At 41.8% G+C, this 21,919-nt stretch overlaps 1 protein-coding gene across 4 annotated transcripts in view; it reads right to left on the bottom strand.

The window, feature by feature from the left end:
• Positions 1 to 21,919, bottom strand: part of SUSD4 (sushi domain containing 4) — an 87,140-nt gene that overhangs the window by 19,596 nt on the left and 45,625 nt on the right. For 3 of the 4 annotated variants that reach the window (XM_035111413.2, XM_060272980.1, XM_060272981.1), the window contains 3 exons: positions 13,223 to 13,435; positions 4,600 to 4,779; positions 1,440 to 1,628 (listed from right to left, as the gene is read on the bottom strand). In XM_035111413.2, the coding sequence (XP_034967304.1) occupies positions 1,440 to 1,628; positions 4,600 to 4,779; positions 13,223 to 13,435 (582 nt within the window). The remainder of the gene's footprint in view (positions 1 to 1,439; positions 1,629 to 4,599; positions 4,780 to 13,222; positions 13,436 to 21,919) is intronic. The other variant, XM_035111416.2, reaches the window with a different exon arrangement.

Raw genomic sequence — 21,919 nt, 5'->3', positions numbered from 1 at the left:
AAAGTGAGCACCTACATAGGGCAATTCTTTTCAGTTGGTTAGTTGTGCTGAACACTATCACTAATAGAAGTTCCTGCAGAAAAAAGGTTTCAGAGGAAATCAATAGGTCCAACAGCAATAATTCACCAGGATCAGATACTGTTTCATCCAGGGTTTTGAAGAAACTCAGATGTATGAAATTGTTGAATGATTGGAAGTGATATGCAATCTCCACCCCACCCACCCCCAATTGGCCTATGTATTGGAAGGTTAGGAAGTAAATAATGCACTACAAATTCTTGGAACAGGCTTGAGAAATGATCCTCGAAACCAGGAGTACTATTTCCAGATGCCATGACTGAGGAGGACATATTCTCAGCCAAGATTAAATGGAAGCATTCTTTTTTATACATTCACATTTAAATTTTTAAATAAAAGCAGTGTATTTTAAGGGCATTTGTTTGTACCTCAGACTAAACTACATTAATGTTATTACTATTCAGAGAAGGACTCATATTTGCTGGACCTGTCAAGAAATGCCAATTGGCGGAAAGACTGAAGGATAGAAGAGAAGCAGAAACAGTCTGTTCTCATGGGCATGTTTTCAATGAGGCACTGCAAAGAATGTGAGAGAGTCATGTGCACACATTTTACACATGTTGATAAAAAACAGGTGAGAACAAATGCGGGCGGGGTGGGGGGGATAGAGACAATAAATGCATTCAAGACAGTTAAGGGGGGGGTTCATATTCAGAAGAATCAAGTGGTGTCCAGTCCCCTTGGAATTGTACCATTTCAGAATGAAAATAGGTCATGAATTGCAGGAAGGTTTTTCAGACTGAGCTAGGCCAAAATTGTTATTTGGTATGGAATGCACGGAGCATATTACTCTCATTCACTCCAATGGAAGCTTTTTACACAATGCAAATACAGTGGTACCTCTACTTACTAATTTAATGCGTTCTGAACGCACATTTGTAAGTTGAAAAAATTTGTAAGTCGAATCCCATAGAAATGCATTGGGAGAAAAAATTCGTAAGTAGAAGCAACCCTATCTAAAAAAATCGTAAGTAGAATAATCCTATCTAGACCGCATCCAAGATGGCGGACAGAGCTCCATTTGTAAGTAGAAACATTCGTAAGTAGAGTTGTTCATAAGTAGAGGTACCACTGTAGAAGGAATGGGGGCCCCGACCTGAATTGGCACTACAGCAGCAGGGAGAGGGTTAAGGGGCTTTTTCCCCTCCCATGTCAGACTGGTCCCACTTTTGGTTTCCCCATCCCAACGCCTGCAATTTATTTTTAAAAAAACCTTCCACATAATAGTTAATTGTGTGAATAGAACATCTAAGTTTGGCTCTAGAGAAACGTGAAGTGGAAAGTCATTAAATGAAGTAAAAAATATACCAGATATTATCTGATAAGTAATAAATATTTTAAAAAGAAATAAGATGTTTTACCTTCCACATCAAGGCACCTAGGTGGGCTATCTGACCAGATAAGGTTATACATGCACTCAAGGAACTCTGTCCCCTCTAGTTTATATCCAGGAAAGCACTGAAAATATATCATAGTTCCTACTGGGAAGGAGGACTCGAACTCAGATATGTTAATGTAACTATGAGGAAGAACCAATGGCCTCAGGCAACCTGCAAATTAAGAAGAAGGAGGTATCTTATTATGAGACGCTTATTTTTAAAACATCCCAATTACAGCTATCAGGCTAAAATATATATTCCCTTCTCTCCCCACAGCGAATGTTACTCCTGCTCATCTGACTCGACTCTCAGATTCACCCTGCAATGTGCCAAATCACTACTCCTAATTGTTTAGCGTACAGTTGTAGCAAATTACAATATACTGTCTGCAAAAATCAGCACAGGATTAATTAAAAATGGCAGTATTTTCTCTTTTTCTACATTCTGCCCCCCCCTTCAGTTTCTAGTTTAATAATTATTCTTTTTCACATGGAATCCTTCATTTTTAGACCGATACTTATCCAAACAATTGCTTGTTCACTTCAAAGGTGTGATACTCAGCATCTTATATATATTGTAATCGGTGCATGCAGTTAAGAAAGGAATATTGGCTAGTTCCAACTAGTTGCAATGGATATGAACATCCACACTAAGAAGCTTCCACAGTTACCCACTAGCTGCAAAAATATTTAGGCAAGCAAATGAATGCTGCTTGAAAGGAGAGCTTTGTAGTGGGCAGCAAACTTTATTCTTACATTCTCCATCAACCAAAACAAGCTCAAAGATTCGTAAAACGATCTCAATGAGCACCACGTGCATTTTGTGGGCCTCCTATTCTGAGCTTCATTTAATATAATAAATTTAATGTACCCTTACAGCCATAACCAACATATTTTTAGCTGGCAACAAGAGATCCCCCATGAGGATAATTCAAATAGGAACTTACAGGTTTCACCCTGTGTTAGCCATCATAGTCAAAGTATGGAAGTTAATAGACAAAACTAACTTCAGTCAATTCATTTCAGTGGATCTGCTGAGTAGAAATTAATCCGATACAACCCTATTTAATTCTGTGAGTTTTGTGACTTTGCCATTACACACACACAACAGGATATTATCTGCTTTGAGGGGTACACTTGGTTTACATTTGCTTACAGTGTCAAAAGGCACCCTGGCCTTGTATATTATTTTTGTAGTGCAATTTGTGCCCCCTCAGCCAAGCATAGCCCATTTATTGTAATTTGCCCTGCTTGGAAACTTTAGCTAACAGGGCATGGCAGATCCCCACCTGACATGGATTTGAATGTCAGTCATCTATCTACACTGGCATCCAATTCCACAGCATGATACAAGCTCCAGATTTACCTCAGAAACCGCCTCTCCTCCTTATGCTACAAAATGTTCCTAGACACCAAGAATACATTCTTACCACCACCCCGACTGTGCAGATGCTTATAACTGACACTAAGGCATTCTTGCAGGCCGCTTCATAAATATGCAACTTTCTTTTTCTGGACATGTGGGGCTGCCTTTGAAGTACAGAAACTTAACTGCGAAGGAATGCTGCCACCTTGATGTTTGTGATCAGAGCATGCAAAACCTATTCTTCACCAGCTTTGTGTTTCCAGGACCAACTGAAAGTGCAGGTTTTGACCAAAACAATTGGGGACCAAGTTATATGAAGGACTTACACCCAAATGGGTCTTTCCCAAGCACGTATATTTGCTCATCTTTGTTTCCTTGGTCAGTGCCGTGGGAGAGAAGGCCTTATTTGTGGTTGCCCCAGTTTATGGAGCACTCTCCCCATGGAAATGGAGATTGCCTCAACTTCTCAAATTTATAGGAGGGTTTATTTCAGGCAGCTTCCCCCCTTCTTTTAAGTCTTTATTTTATGAGCTTAAAATAGAAAGCTGCTTTAAGAAGTGTAGCTCTTTAGCAGTGAGAATCTGCACAGCTATTTATTTTTAATCGACCTGTGTTTAAACAAGTTTGTACAGTTGCCATTTTAATTATATAGCTGTGCTTTAAAACTGTATTGTGTTTTTATGGAACGTGGGGTGCCTTGAGTGAGCTATGCCTAAAAAGGCAGTCTATAAATAGATTTTATAAACAAAAATACAAACTCCTCTCCCTTCTAGGAAAAGAACAATATTAAGAGGTTGCTTCCCTCACACTGAAGGAGAGAATGGGAGTATGCCTTAGGGCTCACTTTTTCCTTACCTGCTCTCCAAGACTTTTTAAATAAAATATATCTGCTCATTTTCACTTATGGCAGGGAAGCATAATAGGCACTGCATAACTCCACCAAAAGTAAAATCTGAAACTTTTTTAAAAAAGTTTAAAACCTAAAATAAAGCAGTCCACACCTGAAAATAAAGCTTTCCCTGTCTAGCAACAGGGGCAACTAAAATGTAGCTAGAACTATTCTCTAAATATATATGCAGAAATGTTATTCAGTGTACACTAGGCATATGCAAACTTTATACAAATCTAACATCTTCCATCCACTCTTTAGGTGGGCATTTTATCTTCTGTGGTGATGTGCAAGTGGTCATCCTAAAACAGGAGTAGAAAAATCTTTCCCCCACCTGTGGTTGGTGCAAGACATAAAAGAGAATGTGGCCAGAGGCATAAATGGACAAAGTAATGGATGTTACTTTTTCCTTTGTATAGTAAAGCTACATTTCAGCCACTCAAAAGCCAGAGGTTTCTATCCACACACTGCCCCATTCCCTGTATCCTCCAACCAGGCAAGCAGAAGACACTGCCACAGTTCAAGGACACCTTGCAGCCAGGCAAGAGTATTTGAGGAATGCCCATTACAGTGTGTAGGGTGAGAGGTAGGGCCTTGGGACCGAGTGTGGCCTGGGCAAAGTCCTGAAGACTGAGTAGAGTGGTAAGAGTGCTGAGCTGAGGTTCCCTACCTTTGTACTAAACCAAGTGGTATGCAAATATGTTTTTTGCCCATGTTCATTGAAAAAAAGTCATTTGGCAAAAAGGTACTGTATTTCTGTAGTAAAACTATAGGTAATCATTATCTCTTTCAGCAGTAAAAGAAGGAAGAAATAAGAAAGATAAATAGGCATGTTACACTGAGACAAGGCGTAAGGTCTATAAAAGAGGATGTTCTGGTGTACTAAACCTTGACAAAGGGGCAGATTATCCCACGTTCCATCGTCTTGACACACTGAAACCATGTTGTCTAAATCAGGGTAACGGATCTGGAATCCTTCATGACAGCTGATTATTAATTTATCTCCAGTCCCATATGTCTTGTTATGAACCTCTGCATCTTCAACAACAGGTGCAAGGCAATCTGTGGCTTCATAAAGAAATTATATATTATTAACTTAAATGTCAAAAGTTGACCAGCTATGTGAAAACACGCTTACACAAAGTCAACCCAAAGTAGCAGTTATTCTTAGACGGATCTGCAAACTTTTCTGCCTAAGCTGATTTAACACCACATTTCCATTAGCATCGAGACTATTATAGGATATTACATCCTGTGCATTATAGGCAAGTTCTCAACAATCTTTAATATTGTATGTATAGTTAAACTACCTTTACAGCAAAATAAAAATACAACCACTCCATCAACAATATTACTATAAAGAGTTTTTTTTTAAAAAAACACAACTGGAGGTATAATATGAAGAAGAGTTTGAAATAATTGAATTTATTATTATTATTATTATTATTATTATTATTATTATTATTATTATTATTATTATTTACCGGGGGGAGTACTGGCAGCAATGGTGCCTACCTGAGAGGTGCCGGAACTGCACTCCGGCTGAAAAAAACCACTGCTCACATACCAAACTTATCTGCTACTGTATTAGACTAACTGAAAGCTCAGTAATATGTCTTCCCTTTTATGAAATGTATTTTTAAATAATGTATAAATTTATAATGCGTCAGTCACATCCATCCCCATCCTCAGTCATCTTCAAACCTCAGAGCGCCTCCACAGCATCAGATTATTTCAAATCCCTATTTACTTTGTTATAAGAATTTTGAGGTCATATATATATATATATATAATAATTGTTCATAAAACATGTACATGAATGTACAGAAACATGTCTGAAGCAGCACAGGAAAACAGGCCTGACTGACACCATTTTGACTCTCTCTGACCAGGTGTTCCTCTGCAAGGAAGAAGTGGGGTGGGGGGAACCTTCTCATTGTCTCAGGAATTAAAGTGATAACCCTGGCATCCTGATACCTGAGTGCCAGACAAAAGGGTGTGATTAACTTGGCTGGGAAACAGGGAAATGTAAATATCTCTCAATTTTGTTGATTAGGTTTTGGGGGCAGGGGGCAGGGTCCAGACTGCTCAGATTACTGCCACCAGACCTCCCCTTTCATGATGTACCTATGATGAATCTAGGGAGGGGGGTCTTGGGCTACACCCCTTCTGTGACATATGGATGATGCTTCTGGGGGGTGGGCTGAAACCAATTTCAAATTTCTTTTTAAGGGCAAGACACCTCTGTTTGGTGTTCCTTCCTTGTTCTCCTGCGTGAGAGGAAGGACCCTGTTGCAACAGTTTTTATTCTTTAATAAACTGTACTTTGCTTTTGACAGCCTTAGTTTGGTCTCTGTCATTCTACGGCCAGCGGCAACATCGTGCCTGCTTGCCTGGATCCTTGGGCTCTCCCTGGGTCAGGATCCATTTCTCTGGGTTCATAGGAACCAGCTTAAAATTTTACTGCAACTTCTTTGCATCACAAGTGGCATTAAAGGAGTGTTTGCATATTTATACTTTAGTTTCCTTCATAGCTGGTATTCCTTCTGCTCCACATTACTATGGATTAGTTTACTCATTCCCTCCCCCCCCCTTTGTGATTTGCACAAGATTCCATTACAAGCTGCAGCACAAAAGTACATTTAAGGTCAGGAGCTCAACCCCCACCTCAACTCTATATCTATCCTATAGATTAGTCATCAGTTGATTTATAGCAGCAGAGGCTCCTGCATTCTTAGCTGGAAAAGGAGTGGGGAGGCAATTTTCACAGATTCCCATCTCATCAGAAGCCCCAGCACTGCATCCAACAGCACTCTGATTGGCCTCCTAATTCCCTTTTGGGGAAACCAAGGAAAATCTGTGATATGCTGATGTTTGGTTTGTGCTGGGTGATGTGAGCAGTCTGCTGAAATAACCAGTTACAAATTTTCTGGATTTATTAATTTACTCGCTGGCCCGGCCATGCATTGCTGTGGCTCAGTCTGTTAAATGGACCATCAGAGTCCCCCTTCAGACTCCCCTCACCTTCAATCCCCCTTCATTTTGTTGAAAGGTTTTACGCGTGTTCTGTTTACACAGGCTCATCCCTGTGACTCCCCCCACCCTGTCCCAACCCATGAGCTATCCCATCCCCTCCTCCCCCCACCCCCGGATCATCCCTGTGGTTGTCCCCACCCTGTCCCAACCCATGAGGTATGCCGCCCCCTCCTCCCCCCACCCCCACCCCTGCTTATCCCTGTGGCTGGGCATACCCTGTCCTGACCCATGACCTATCCCGTCCCCTCCTCCCCCCACCCTGGCTCATCCCTGTGATTGACCCCACCCTGTCCCGACCCATGTCCTATCCTGCCCCTCCCCCCTCCCCCCACCCAGGTGAGCCCCCACCTTCACTCGGCCCAGTCTGGAAAGGCGAGCCGAGATGCTGTGGATGAAGGCTGGTCCTTTGAAATGTTCCAGAACTCTTAAAAAACAAATCAAATATTTGATTTTCTTCAGAAAGAAAACCAAGGCAGAGCAAGGATTCCTATCTTTTCTGCTAACTTTAGTTTTTTCAACCTCCCCAGGCTCAGGTGACACATACACACCAGGAGTACAGAGCAACATTTTGTTGCAGAGCCCCACTTGCTTGTCCTCTAATATTTTTAAATATAGTAGATAATAACACAATCACTTAAGAAGGGCTTGCAGAATGCCAAGTGTTATTAAGGATACTAGGTGTTCTATGTCAGCTCTTACTGAACTGTGCCTTTTTTTAATCAATTTCTTTTTATACGTTACATTTCTATTGCATTCCTTTCCCCAAACACCCTTTGAGAACTACAATAGTCAAGTAAGGTTATTTAGACTGAGAGGTAACACAATTTGCCCAAGGCCACTCAGCGGTCTTCTTAGGCAAGTGGAAACTGTGAAACACAATTTCCTCACGCACAATGCCAGCACTCTACCCCACTGCATTATGCAGTGTGGGGAGGATATAGGGCATGGGCTCTATCCACAGCAAGCAGTGGGGAGGGGGCACAAGACCAAAGAAGCAAAACTGAGAGAGGAAGAAGAAAGCACAACATCTTTTATCTCAAGAGTGACATATACAGACCAACTGTGAGCAAAACCATCAATGAATACATAATTGACTTGTGGCTTGCTGTTGTCTTGGAGTCTTGCTGTTCCACAAATAGACACGGAACATAACTGAGGTGAAATATGAGATTTTCATTTTCAAAAGCAAGAAACATTGATCCTGTTATACAATGACTCCATTCTCATTTATTTCTGATGATGGCTTGTAGATTGCACCATTTTAATTGTGTGGATGCTGGCCAGAAACGCTGCTTCTTTCACTGAGCTGTTACTGGGCTGCCATCCCTGCAAATATCTTCTGCTATTAAACCAACTTCAAAGCTTCAGCCAGAGGAGACTTGTTCAAGGAGAAAAGTCTGCTGAACGCTTATGTACAAAGGATGAAACTGTACAGTTTGTTTGTTTTTTACCCAAGACTCTAAAATATTTGGGGTGGGGGAACTGTAACTACTAGCTCCCACTCCAGCAACTGGGGTAAGTAAATACATATTCTATATGGAGCAGCTCAGAGTTAAAACAGAAAATTTAAAATTCCTCATTTGCTGAAAAGATGCTTAGCCCCTCTATTTCCTCAGTAAACACACTGTTGAAAGCCCAAAACACAATCTCTAAGCGGCAATCGAAATGAATATTAACATGCTTTTCTCTAGACAATTTCTTTTAACTATGATATTTGTGCCTTAAGATATGCAAGAAGCAAAACAAAACAAACCCAACTCTAGCAGATCAATGTGGTGCTTACCTTTTAACAAAAATAAACAGAGAAAATGCAAGCCCTGAAACCCCCAAGTATAATATTCTGTTACGACAAAAGTATAGCACTACATCTAAGACAGCCAACATTAACGAGCCTGAGAGGTACTTTGCACATTACATTTTGCACATGACCCAGTCCACTGTGGCCAAGGTGGCCATGCACAGAGCCCTGTTTCTCCCCCCCCTTCTCCCACTTATGCACGTAAGTAACACAAGCGTTGTTAGGGAATAAGAGATCTGTGTGCATCATTCATATGCTCACTCAGCCATCCTCTGCTGCCTCATGCAAGTTACTTGTGTTCCATAACATGGGACGCAGGTGGCGCTGTGAGTTAAACCACTGAGCCTAGGGCTTGCCGATCAGAAGGTTCCATAACATGCATACACACAAAAACCAGAGAAGTGGGAGAAACCACAGTAAAGAGAGCATCACAATGTATATAAATAATAATAATAATAATAATAATAATAATAATAATAATAATAATAATTTATTTGTACCCCGCCCATCTGGCTGGGTCTCCCCAGCCACTCTGGGCGGCTCCCAATCGAGTGTTAAAACAATACAGCATGTATAGGGCTAGTGAAGAGGAGAGGCATAAGCAAAGCAAAACATTCAAATTCTGCACCCTCTAAATAATAAGTCGAGTCAGGACATGAGTGCTGCGAGAGTAGTAAGTGCAAATATACAGTATTGTGTTTTCTGTTTTCTTGTAGATTGATCACACTTGAATTATTTACAAAACACAGATGCTTGTGCCTCCTGTCCCCTCTACATTTGAAACTGCTCAGAAAGGTGTGTTTTTCTGTCAGTGAATAGAAGCAGTATAAATCCCCAGCTTCTTTTAGTCTTAAAAGGAGCATAGTATCCAGGTTTGTGTCCTGAAAAGGAGTAGCATATGTTAGTTTGCTATGTTGTCAAATCATGCTCTAGTTATCTCCTGCTTGGACTACTGCAATGCGCTCTACGTGGGGCTACCTTTGAAGGTGACCCGGAAACTACAACTAATCCAGAATGTGGCAGCTAGACTGGTGACTGGGAGCAGCCACCGAGACCATATAACACTGGTCTTGAAAGATCTACATTGGCTCCCAGTACATTTCTGAGCACAATTCAAAGTGTTGGTGTTGACCTTTAAAGCCCTAAATGGCCTCGGTCCAGTATACCTGAAGGAGCATCTCCACCCCCGGACACTGAGGTCCAGTGCTGAGGGCCTTCTGGCGATTCCCTCATTGCAAGAAGCCAAGTTGCAGGGAACCAGGCAGAGGGCCTTCTCGGTAGTGGCGCCCACCCTGTGGAACACCCTCCCATCAGATGTCAAAGAGAAAAACAGCTACCAGATTTTTAGAAGACATCTGAAGGCAGCCCTGTTTAGGGAGGATTTTAATCTTTAATCAATTATTTTATTCTTCTGTTGGAATCCGCCCAGGGTGGCTGGGGGAACCCAGCCAGATGGGTGGGGTATAGATAATAAATTATTATTATTATTATTATTATTATTATTATTATTATTACCACCTATTTGCCTGGTTTAGGCTCCAGTTTGTAATATGTGACAGCATAACAAACTGAGTTCCATTTCTGGGAGTATTCTTCTCTGGCTAAGAACGTAAAAAAAAAAGCTTCTGAGCTTGTGCGGTGCAATTGTCTTCTAGAATGGGTTTCTTGTATACTGAAAGGATTGTAGCAACGCTAATGTTGTCCCACCCAGTCTTGACATATCAAGTACCAGAACTGTTTCCACAATAGACATTTAGTGCAGAATTTCCACACTTTGTTCACTCACTTTTTACAGGGCATCTATATGGTGTACTGATGTTTCCCCTATGCTCATTCTGTACTCTGCCCCCTGCCCCCCGACAGAAGAAAATCCAACATTTAAAAGAATAATGGAACAGTCACACAAACATCCCAAGGGTAGATTGACATGGGTTGATCCAAGACATTTTGGAGGCCGCATTTTCATATGCAGGGGAAAGTCCCTAACTCACTGAGGTTTTGAGACCCACTGGCTACCCTCACCTGGTTTAGCCGGCCAGTCAAACCAATTTCCTAAGGTCTGGCTGCTGCTGCATGCTGACCGCTTCTAAGAGCTACAGCTGAGAACTGAATGCAGGATGGGGACCAAAGGTGTACAAACTACCCCAGAAGAAGCACAATGTGACCCCTGCCAAAAGTAATGCCCCTCCACTAACATCTATACACCCTGAAAACGTACTGCAGGATTATTCCTAAAAGGAGGAGTTAGGCTCAAAAGTGTTTATTCCTGATATAACTGAGTAGATACCTTGGTTGATAGTTAGCATTAAGATCTATTAGCAACCTATCAATGCAACTCAACTTGTTTTTTAGGTATTCTTCTACCTCCCAACGCACTCAGGATATGGTTTGATCAAAAATTTACAAGCCAATATTAAGAACTTGTGACCTGTATGTGTTATCAGATTGTTAAAAAATGCTGCTGTGGGTTTTGCCACCAATATGATTTACAAATCCATCTTATCCGTCGGGGCAGAGGATGTGGTTCAGTGTTTTTGGTGCTGCAAATAAGCAAATGTTTACGTTTCCTCATTGACAGCAATTCCAGATCACACCAGAGCATTGGTGAGAGGCCATGGGGGGGGCAGCACATGCTCACACTGAGAGTAAGTGGGGCCACATCTAGGCACCTAGAAGGCTGGAAGCAGTGTTTTTTTTACTTGTTAAAAACAACGAGAACATAATTACAAGGCTGCAATAGGCAATCTTACATTGTAGATATGCGGATACATCATTTGCCGCCCCCCGTCCCCAACCATTTAAGGGTTCTGCATACACTGTATGTCACTTCATCCTTTACCTTGATATTATATGACTTCTAGTGCCAGTGTCTGCAAAGGTGTGTGGGCATGGACGAAGAACAGTGCACAAGTGCAAAGCAAAACATAAATAAATACTTTTCATGAGATTACTACCACAGCATAAAAATGCACAACCATCATCCTAAAGAAAAATTGTCTTCTAGGCATAAGAAAATTAGATTCTGTTGTCCTAGAAGCTTCAAATTTATGCCTTTTTGTTTTGCCTTCAGAATGTAATAATGTGAAAAACAAGCTTAGTATGCACACAAAGCTTGCTAACTTGAAGCAAGAAAGATACAGTGTAAAGTGTGGCAAAGAATCTCAAATATAGTGTCACTGCCACGAAGCTAATCATCATGGCTCAAAGAAAACAGAACAATCTGCAATCCCAAAACCATTGGGTTCTACACATTATTCAGCTGATAGAAACAAGGAAGGCTTCTGGTTGACTTCTTTGAAGAGCTGGCGCTCCTCTTGACTTCACTATTCTCATAATACACTATTGCTTGGGACTCCATGCTACTGATGACAATAACTTGTCATTCCCCCCTTCTGAACCATCACAAATGTCCAAAATATCTATGCCAATTTTGCTTTAGCCAATGGCAACTTATGAAATAAACATTTCACACCTCCAGTTAGGCCAATACCACCTTGTTGGCAGCTGCAACACAAGGAGGAGACTTAAAACATGACAATACTTGAAGCGTCACAGAGGAGGAAAAACAGGTTCCTCATCTCTCTGCACACCCACCCCACCCCAAATGTTCAATTGATCTAATTTGCTGCAAATGCATGTATTGCTCATGACAAGGGCTTGATCAACACTATTAAAATACATAGCAAGCCGATTCTTCCAGCAAAATGGTATCTGAACATTTTTAGTGGTGTGTTTATCCATGTTTGCGCATTCATGCACAAACACACTAAAGGCAGCCCATATTTTTAAATTTCTTGATCACAACACCATCACTGACAAGCACCCAATAAATCAAAGAGCTAGAGTTTTAGTGCATGTTGTTTAATAAATGGTGAAGCTTTTCCACAGACAAAGATTTTTTTCCAAAACTGCTGCTGGCAAGAGCCAGAGTTAGACCAGCAAAAATTGTCAAATATGTCTGAAACAGAAAATGAGCATAAGAAAATTGAACTAATTACATACAAAAGAAAACAAGTTCTTTTATTCCCACAGATGTGTTCCTAAATATAGAAGAAGTAAAATTGCATTATTACTGCATTTTATAATCTGGCTGCCATTCTTTTCCAAACCCAAATGAATAATTTACAACATCCCCCGCAATACATAACTGATTTAATACTCCGTTTAACACATACCCTTATCATCATTATAAATTTAACCATAATGCCCAGTAAAACATAACATTAAAATTTTACAAAGAGCATTCATTTGTCAGAATAGTAATTAAATACAACCAATAACATCAGATGAACTTTTCATCTGTTCATTAAGATGTATCAAGAGACTCCTGAATCTTCTGCCCCAATTCAGAGTCCACCAAACACACAGGGATAAGAATGTACCAAATTTGTCAGCACACAACATTCTTTATAAATATTTTAACTTTAATGATTGTTTGCTCAAGAGGAATTGAAGGTTTTGCCTGGGGAACCTAGGATAACCTGGAATACTACTGGTTCAGAATGAAAATGATATTGCATTTATTGCCTGGATTCAGATAGGTCTCCAGTTTCCATTTGTTGTAAAAAGTCTTCTCAGAAAAAAAAAGTTGAGCATGATCCCGTGAGCTGGAAGTACATATTTGATAGAAATATGGAGTTTTCACAAGCAAAGTTTGTTGGCAGTAAATAGACTTACCTTCTTGGAGGCACACGGGTTTCTCGCTTGGCTTCCAACTTAGGGAGCCGTTGAAATGTCTCTCACAAAGCTTTTTGGATGGGCCCTTAAGCCTGTATCCTTCTTGGCAATGGAACCGGACTACTGAACTTTCAAAGAAAACACCTGCGCCAGGCATCTTATATCCATATTCAGGGAATCCAGGATCAGCACAGGCATGGAGTTCATCAAAACCTACGTCAACAAAGAGGCAATATATTTTAAGTTTGGTCAGAAATGTAGACAATGTTCTTCCCATCTCCAACATCTGCCAAACTGAGATTCCAAGGCAATGTTACAGTCATACTAGTTTCATAAAGTGACAAGTGGGGTCTGCAGTGAAATACCGCTGCTGATTCCCAGGTTACTCTATGTGTTCACTTTGTTTTGCCAATATACAATCCTCTCCACTGCCAGGCCATTTTAATCCCATTTCTAGCTTCCAGCCTTTGTTTGCTAAAATTACATCTTTTCAAAAATGGTGTTCAAGGCAGCCAACAGCAGTAAAATACAGATCAACAGGTTTTTTTTTTAAAAAAAAAGCAAATAAAATGCATCAATGAATCTAATAGAGATAACAGCCAGTTTAACAAATTGCAACACATTTACACTGGCTGTAACAACTCAATCAAAGCCCTGTCTGAAATAAGACTATCCCTGTCTCCTGGTGGAAGCTCATTAGAGAAGAGGTTAGGTGGGTCTTCTGCGTTACGTTGCCTGTAGATGCAGCTACCAAAAAGGCATTTCTCTTGAGTTTCCAACAAATGAACCTCAGCTTTTGGTGGGAGAGAAAAAGGAGCGCCCTCAAATATCTTAAAACATGAACAGGCTGAGTCTCTTACGGAAGAATATGCTCTTTCACTGCAGCAACTTTCCCTCTGATCCCTCTCTTTGCTGACTGCCTTTCAAAGGCTTTTTCTCAACCACAGACATTGAACCCCTGACCTCAATAACCCCTCCCTTGAACTCTCTCCCAGGTTTTCAACTCCATATTTCTATGCACCCACCCCCATTCTGACCTAACTTTTGTCTTCTGCCACATCACTTTCAGCACCAAAGTTACATTTTAGAAGTCTCCCCACCTTTGCACACATGTACACCCCCCCACACACAGCAGAGGTAGCAAAGTGCATCTAGAGTAGCAGCAAATATCATCATATAGAATCCTGCAGACACTCTTACCTACATACTTATCCCGGTACCCTGATTTCAACTAAGTGTTTTGTTCTACAGTACAGTTTTGGTTTCCTGTCAAAAGCAGATTTCTGCCTGACTTCTACCAAGCTGCAATGGAAGCTGGTCCATTAGTGCAAATGAGGCCCTGTGGCACCATTCTCAGCTCACCAGAGAGCTCTCTGCTTAGCTGCCTCAGGGACTAGTTTCTACTGCTACCTGAGCTTTATTTAAAACCTGGGCTGGAAATACTCCAAACTCTGGCAAGGTGAGTTTTTGGGCAAAGAAAAAGCAAACAAAAAATTGTATTTGTGAAACCTAATGTAATATTAGGAATGTGAGAAAAACAACCATAAAAGCAGTATGTTGACATGTTATACTCTGGAGGTAAGGAACGACTATATCAGGGCAAGACAGCTGGAGTTACAGCAGCTTCTTAGAAGGCTTACAACCCATTGCAATTTTACTCTCAACCAGAGAAAAGAGGAGCCCTTTTCCAACTGATCTTTCTTAGTGCTGCCCAGAGGAAGGAAAAACAACATCCTTTGTAGGAGGAAAGCTCAGTTAAAGGTGCAGATAGGGCCAATTGACACAGCTGCTAACCTGTCTATTGTTAAACTGGCAATTCAATTGTTTAACTAAAAATGCCAGAAGACCTGCACGTGGGCCCATACTTCATGTACAAAATATCATGTTGTGACAAAGACTAAATCCCTGTGATTCTTGCACTTCAAAAAGGAGCTGATTGCAGTGCATTGTGCGACGCATGTGTTTTGCCTCCAAGATTGCCCTACCAATGCCTGAAACTACATACCTCTACAGTAGCCTCTCTGACCACTGCCTTTAAAGCTGACAATTCTATGATTCTTTTATGATCCAGCTGAGATTCTTGCATTGCAGGGGGTTGGGCTAGATGACCCTCAGAGTCCCTTCCAACTCTACAATTCTAGATTCCATTAATAGTGTGTGTGTGTGTGTGTGTGTGTGTGTGTGTGTGTGTATGTGTGTGTGTGTGAAAATCCCAATGTATCTAGGCCGACATCATATAGGAAATTCCCCGATTTAAGCTGGGAGAGTGATCATGTTGCTCAGGTTTACATGCTGGATTTCATACACATTCATATAACCTATTTTCAATTGTCACTCCTCTGCATGGGCATCAAGTGGCCTTCTTCGCTGCATTAAGCAGTTGGTCCATTACCTCTCCCGCCCCGATCTGGCCACAGTGATCCACGTGACGGTCACCTCTAGGCTTGACTACTGTAATTCGCTCTACGCAGGGCCGGTGCGTCCATTTAGGCAGACTAGTCCATTGCCTAGGGCGCGAAAATGGAGGGAGTGCTGCCGAGCCTGCCCCACAAAACCCCCGCGCCACCGCTGCCCTCCCAAGGCATGCACTCGCGCTCCTCCTGCCTATGGAGGGGACGCCGAGAGCTCCCCAGCGGCAGTGGTAGTGGTGGCAAGCGTCCGCCGCCAAAGCCTTCAGCTATGGGCGCTGCTGCCGCCCGCCCGCCCGCCCACTCACTCACCGAGGAGCCCCCAGCGTCCCCTCCACAGGTGGGAGGAGTGCAAGCCAAAAGGAGAGCTCAGCGCCCTCCCGCCCACGGAGGGGACGCTATGAGCTTCCCAACAGCTGCAGTGAGCAAGCGGCGGCAGCGCCCGCAGCTGAAGCCTTCAGCTATGGGCGCTGCTGCTGCTGCCACTGCTCACTCGCTGGAGCCGCCGCCGCTGAGGAGCTCAAAGCATCCCCTCCACAGGCGGGAGGGCGCCGAGCTCCCCCCTTGGCCCGTGCTCCTCCCGCCAATGGAGGGGACGCAGGGGCATCAGCGGTGTGTGTGTGTGTGTGCGTCATGACGCATGTGTCATGACGCATGCACCCGGGGGGGGGGGCACCAAAAGGTGTTTTTGTCTAGGGCGCAAAAAGCCCTAGCACTGCTCCTGGCTCTACGCGGGGCTGCCCCAAAACTGTCCCAGAAACTCCAGCAGGTACAGAACGCTGCAGTGAGGCTCCTCACGGGGTCCCTGCCATGGAAGCATATTCACCCAATGTTTTACCAGCTGCACTGGCTCCTGGTGGAGTATAGGGTCAGGTTCAAGGTGCTGGTTTTGACCTTTAAAGCCCTTTCTGGCTTAGGGCCCTCATATTTATGGGACCACCTCTCCTGGTGTGCCCCGTAGAGGACCTTAAGGTCCATGAATAACCATAGTTTAGAGGTCCCGGGCCCTAAGGAAGTCAGACTATCCTCCACCAGGGCCAGGGCCTTTTCAGTGATGGCCCTGACCTGGTGGAATGCTCTGTCCCATGAGACTAGGGCCCCACAGGATTTAACCTACTTCCGCCAGGCCTGTAAGATAGAGCTATTCTGCCTGGCCTTTAATTTGAACTCAGCATGATCTTTTATTTCCCTTCTCTTCCCCCCTCCCCCTTTTTTATGAAGATTACCCACTCTGGGACCCCACAGCTAATTCTCCCCTGGCCTCCTCGCCGGCCCAAGTAGGTCTAATTTAGCCAGCTAGCCCTGGTGACTATCTAATGTTTATTGGATGGATTTCCCCCAAATTGATTTTTGAACTTTGAATTTTATTGTTATTTGTGCTTTTATACTGTATTTTATGCTGCTTTTATGTTGTATTACAATTAAGTGTTTTAAATTTGTTGTTAGCTGTCCTGAGCCTGGGTTTCTGAACCGAGAAGGGCGGGGTATAAATAAAAAAATATTATTATCATTTATTTATTATTTTAATGCTTTGATTTTGAATGAGATGTATCTTAGGGGCTTGCTATTTTCTGTACATTAAGCATCAAGAGACACCAAGGGAGAAAAGTATCACAGTGGCTCAAAACAGAGAACAATTTTCTCCTACCCCAAAAAGTCTGTATTGCATGGTAAAGGTATCAACAACAGCAAATCCCACCACCACACTACGCTAAAAGCTGAGAGAGGAACATCGGTCCCCCAATGTCCCCAAGGGCAAATGATGCTGTCACAATTAACTTTAATTAGGATGAGGATATAATGTTTCCTAGCCCTAGGCACATAAATTCTCTGGTGTATAAAACTGGAATCCAACATCATTTGAAGAGCCACAGGTTACCCACCCCTGGGATAGAGCCTATTTGTGAATTTATAACCCAAGGTCATAGTTTATTAATGCTGATCGTGTCACATTTATATAAAGGTCAGCCTTAGGAAGAAGTGTCCAATAACATACAGTATAGCTGTGTATGTGTGTTGTAATGTTTTTCATATGTAGACTCCTCTGAACAAAATGCAAAATATGACCATGCTGGACTTCATAGAACTTGAATAAAGGCAATATTAACACAGATATTTTTACAGTTTACAAAGCATACACTCGAAGTAGTTAAAACTCAAAGAACATCAGCTTGCCAAGAAACAGTATTAGCAAGGCCAGTTACTATTCAGAAGAGAAAGATGCCTGCAGCAATCTTGAAATACATTTTTAAATGGAAAGAAAAGGGGAGGTATCATTAAGACTGCCTGGATAGGTTATCCACTCGTGGGTGTTTCTTCCTCCTCTTTCTCCCTCTGAAACATAAAGCCTGCCTGTTCTGTTAGGTAATTCACCAAAAAAAAAAACATAGATAAAATGTAAATATAAATGCTTTTAAAGCTGCTAAGTAGTCCCAACGTTAAAGTCAGTTATCACAACAAACCCTTAAAGGCCACTAAACATGCACTACATTAAAGAAATGTAACATAAAATGGGCTGCTGCAATCCCTAAAAGTCTGCTCAGGAAAGAGATACTGTGCTTCTAGCAGAATACAACCTTGTGAGTAGTCACTGTGGGTTTACAACCCCCCCCCCATATTTTAAGCTTTAATATAATTATCAGTATCTGTACTTTTTGCTTCTAACATGACTGCTTACAATTTGCCTATCACTCTACAACCATGTGGCTCTACCTGCCAACTCAAAATACCACTTTGTGTATCTGATGAAGCAGACTCCAGTCACTGAAAGTTTATGCCATAGCAAATGTGTTAGTACTTGTGGTCCTTAAACAACCTAACTTGGTGCATATTGAATTTTCAAATGGGGCACCCAAAGGATTTGTGCATTTTGCTCCAACTTAAACCAGAGGAAAACACAAACAGATGCCTCTTTAAAGAATCTTTGTAAATAATCTCAGAAAAGTTACTAAGCTGGGGGGGGGAACCAAACCCTAGCCCACTCAGAGGCTAGTAGCCTGCATTTTTATGCTGGCCTCAAAAAAGAGGAAGCTCCCTCCCCTATAGCCAGTAGGGTTGCCAGACTCAATAGAGGACAGGACTTCTGTGCCTTTAATTGCCCTGCTCTCTTTTGAGTCTGGAAACCTTAAAGAGAAACCAGCAGACCCTTTGTTTAATTTCCAAGCAAAGGGTCTGCTGGTTTCTCTTTAAGGTTTCCAGACTCAAAAGAGAGCAGGGCAATTAAAGGCACAGAAGTCCTGCCCTCTATTGAGTGGCAACCCTAACATGGAAACACAGGATAACAGCATCTTACCAAGATAGTGATATAGAAAAAAAAACTTCTACCAAATAGGCTGGTGGAAAAGAGAAGAGCTGAGGGATGTTTCCTTCATTCACAGCCAGGACAGAAACCATATGATTCTATCATTCTTCCACCAGTCCACTCACTCACCAAGTGGAATTCCTAGCTACCTTGCTAGCTTTTACATAAAAGAGTTCACTGGCAGAGGGTCTGAAGGTCTTGTCTTCTTTCTCAAAGTTCCACCCTAGATATACCTCTCACACTGAAAGCATAAGCACCTGATCCAGTGTACACCGAGGGCCATTTTGCAAGAATGACACATCCACATACTTGCTATGAAGGCAGGTCAGCCCAAGATGTTTTGCTGCCTCAAGTAGACAAGCAAATGGTCCCCTCTCGCCTGCAAATCAAGGTGCATAGTACCCACAGCTGACCAAATTATTCTGGCATCTGGGGCAGAATAACTTTTCCCTGGGGGTGAAAACAAAATAATAATAAATGGTTGCAAATTGGCTGCCCTTTCATAACACCCAAAATCAGATGCCTCCCTCTGCCTGAGGGTAGGACCGGAACTGGTGAAAATAACACTAATTATGCACTTCAGATGATATGAGATACTCTTATCTGTACACAGAGATTACCACTAGATAGGAAAAATATAATGTGAAGCGTTGGGTGTGAAATAGAGGATTAGAAACTAGCTTCCCACCCATACTGCTTGCTGCATTTATCTGGTGCAGCTAGTTATCCTGTGTGATGAAAGATAGATTTTTTTTCAATATATCAGGCATCCTGTTACTAAAGATATCCTGGGATGATGATAGTATCAAGATATCAGGCTTCCATTTTATTTAATAGCACATTTTTATCATCTCAATAACCTTCTTTCTATCCAATCATAACAGATAAAAATGTGCTCCCAGTAATCAGTTTATATAATGTTATGGCATTTAGTGCTTTTCACTGACTACTCAAAAGCCTCCTCCTATTGCTCACCAGCAAATTCAGAAGAGTTAAAGTTTGAGCAGCTCTTTCACATTAAACATATTAAATTAACTCCAGTGTTAGTGTAAAGGCCTTGACATCTGTTGCCCTGGTCACTATAGAACATTTTTAAATCCAGCCAGGAGAATTTTCAGAGATAAGCCTTTGAAAAGAACCATGAAAAATGTTGTAAGCATGAAAACTAATTGAGCTGGTTCCAGCTGAAAAGCCTTATCTTGCAGGGAAGGTTATATCCAGCTAGGCAAGAATTGCTTTAGAACCAGGTCTGAATCCATTTCTCTGTAAACTGATAGAGAAATAATACAAGTCTTTATTCTATTTTCCGGAACCCTTCTTGTTGCTGTACTGAACAGCCCATGACCTACCGACAGAATAAAAACCCACAATATCAACTGTAAAAGCCCTCACAATATTATAAACTTAGAACTGGGTTGCTGTTTGTTTATTTACTGCTACAATGTTTGTAATCTAAAGAGGTTAAAAGTAATGTCAAAAACCCTTAAGGATAATAAACATAAAATCAGCAAAATTAAATAAGAGCAGTAGTTTTCTTCCCTATGTAACCACAAAAAGCGACAGCTGAACAATGTCCAATGACCATATCAGATGCAGTGGCCACAAAGCAGCATCTTGACACCACTTTGATGTCTTCCCTACCAGCAAAGGATGGAAAATAATGGCTTGAAGTTAGACAAGGTGGGGGAGTTCAGACCACACCAGTAACTTTCTCAAAGGATTTTCATTTTCCTTAATTTTTAAAATGAATGTGTTTGTCATTTTCACATCCATTCATTCATTTGTCTGTTCCATCCCATTTCCATATTACTCTGTGAATGTTTTTAAAAATCTGCATGAAAACGCAGATCTAAATATGTTTCTTTATCCAAATGCATATTAAAGTGCTCTCAAAGCCACCAACATGAGTCTGAGCAAACTGCGGGAGGCAGTGGAAGACAGGACTGTCTGGCATGCTCTGGTCCATGGGGTCACGAAGAGTCAGACACGACTAAACGACTAAACAGCAACAACATATTAAAATAATATTTATCTCAATGTATGAGATATAGCAACAAGGTTATGAGATATAGCCACACATTAAAGTGTGTTTGTGGTAAAAAAATATTTGTGAAGGCTTTATCAAGAGTGAAACTCACTTTTTTTGACAGCCCAGCAGAGAAGAGAATCTTGAGGGTTGAGTAACATTAGCCTAGAGACTGACTACAGAGGAATTGTGAGACTGCTATGAGCCAGAGACAATATAGCCAGAGCCCCAAGAGACAATCCTCATTTTCAAAAAAAGATGGGAAGCAAAGACATGTATCCAAGGCAATTCTATCATCCTTAAGAACAAAACCGCGTAGATCTGAGCATTGTCCATCTCTCTACTTGCCAAGGGTTCGCCTTGGTTGAACCCACTTTCAAAAGCAAGTTTTCTCTTAAACTAATTCAATTTTATTTATTTGGCTTCCAAATTCACCTGGCCTTTTTTCTCTGTTGCTGCATCAGGAAGCATAGGCTTTGCTGCTGACAGCAGGACATGATCTTCTGCTCATGCTACTCATACCGGTATTCACTCAGTGTACACTGCAGCTGCAGGGTTACCTCAGATCAACTTGCAACAAAATGCTGCAGAGGGACTACAGCAGAAGGGGCACAAATGTGCAGTGTGTCACACTAAAAGAGAGAGAAGCCATTAGAGCCTCCTGAACAATCGCAAGCACTAAGAGCCCCTTCTTTTAAGCATGCAGATGCAGAGCTCTCTGCCTCTGGGTGGTTTTCTCCCTCATTAGGGACATTAGCTGAAGTGCCCACTTACAGCTATGACAAGAAAAAAGGACAGATGTGGGCAGATTAGCAAGCTTTTCCTTAGGTACTGAATGCCACACTTACCATTTAATCAGAGAAGCAACTTCTGCAATTGCACATGTGTGTGTGTCTCCCACACCTATTCCTTAGGGGTTTCAAAATAAAAAAATTCCTTCAGTAGCACCTTAAAGACCAACT

The sequence above is a fragment of the Zootoca vivipara genome, chromosome 3, assembly GCF_963506605.1.
Source record: "Zootoca vivipara chromosome 3, rZooViv1.1, whole genome shotgun sequence".
NCBI lineage: Eukaryota > Metazoa > Chordata > Lepidosauria > Squamata > Lacertidae > Zootoca > Zootoca vivipara.
The sequence above is the reverse complement of the archived record's forward strand: the minus strand, read 5'-3'. Positions and strand labels throughout refer to the sequence as shown.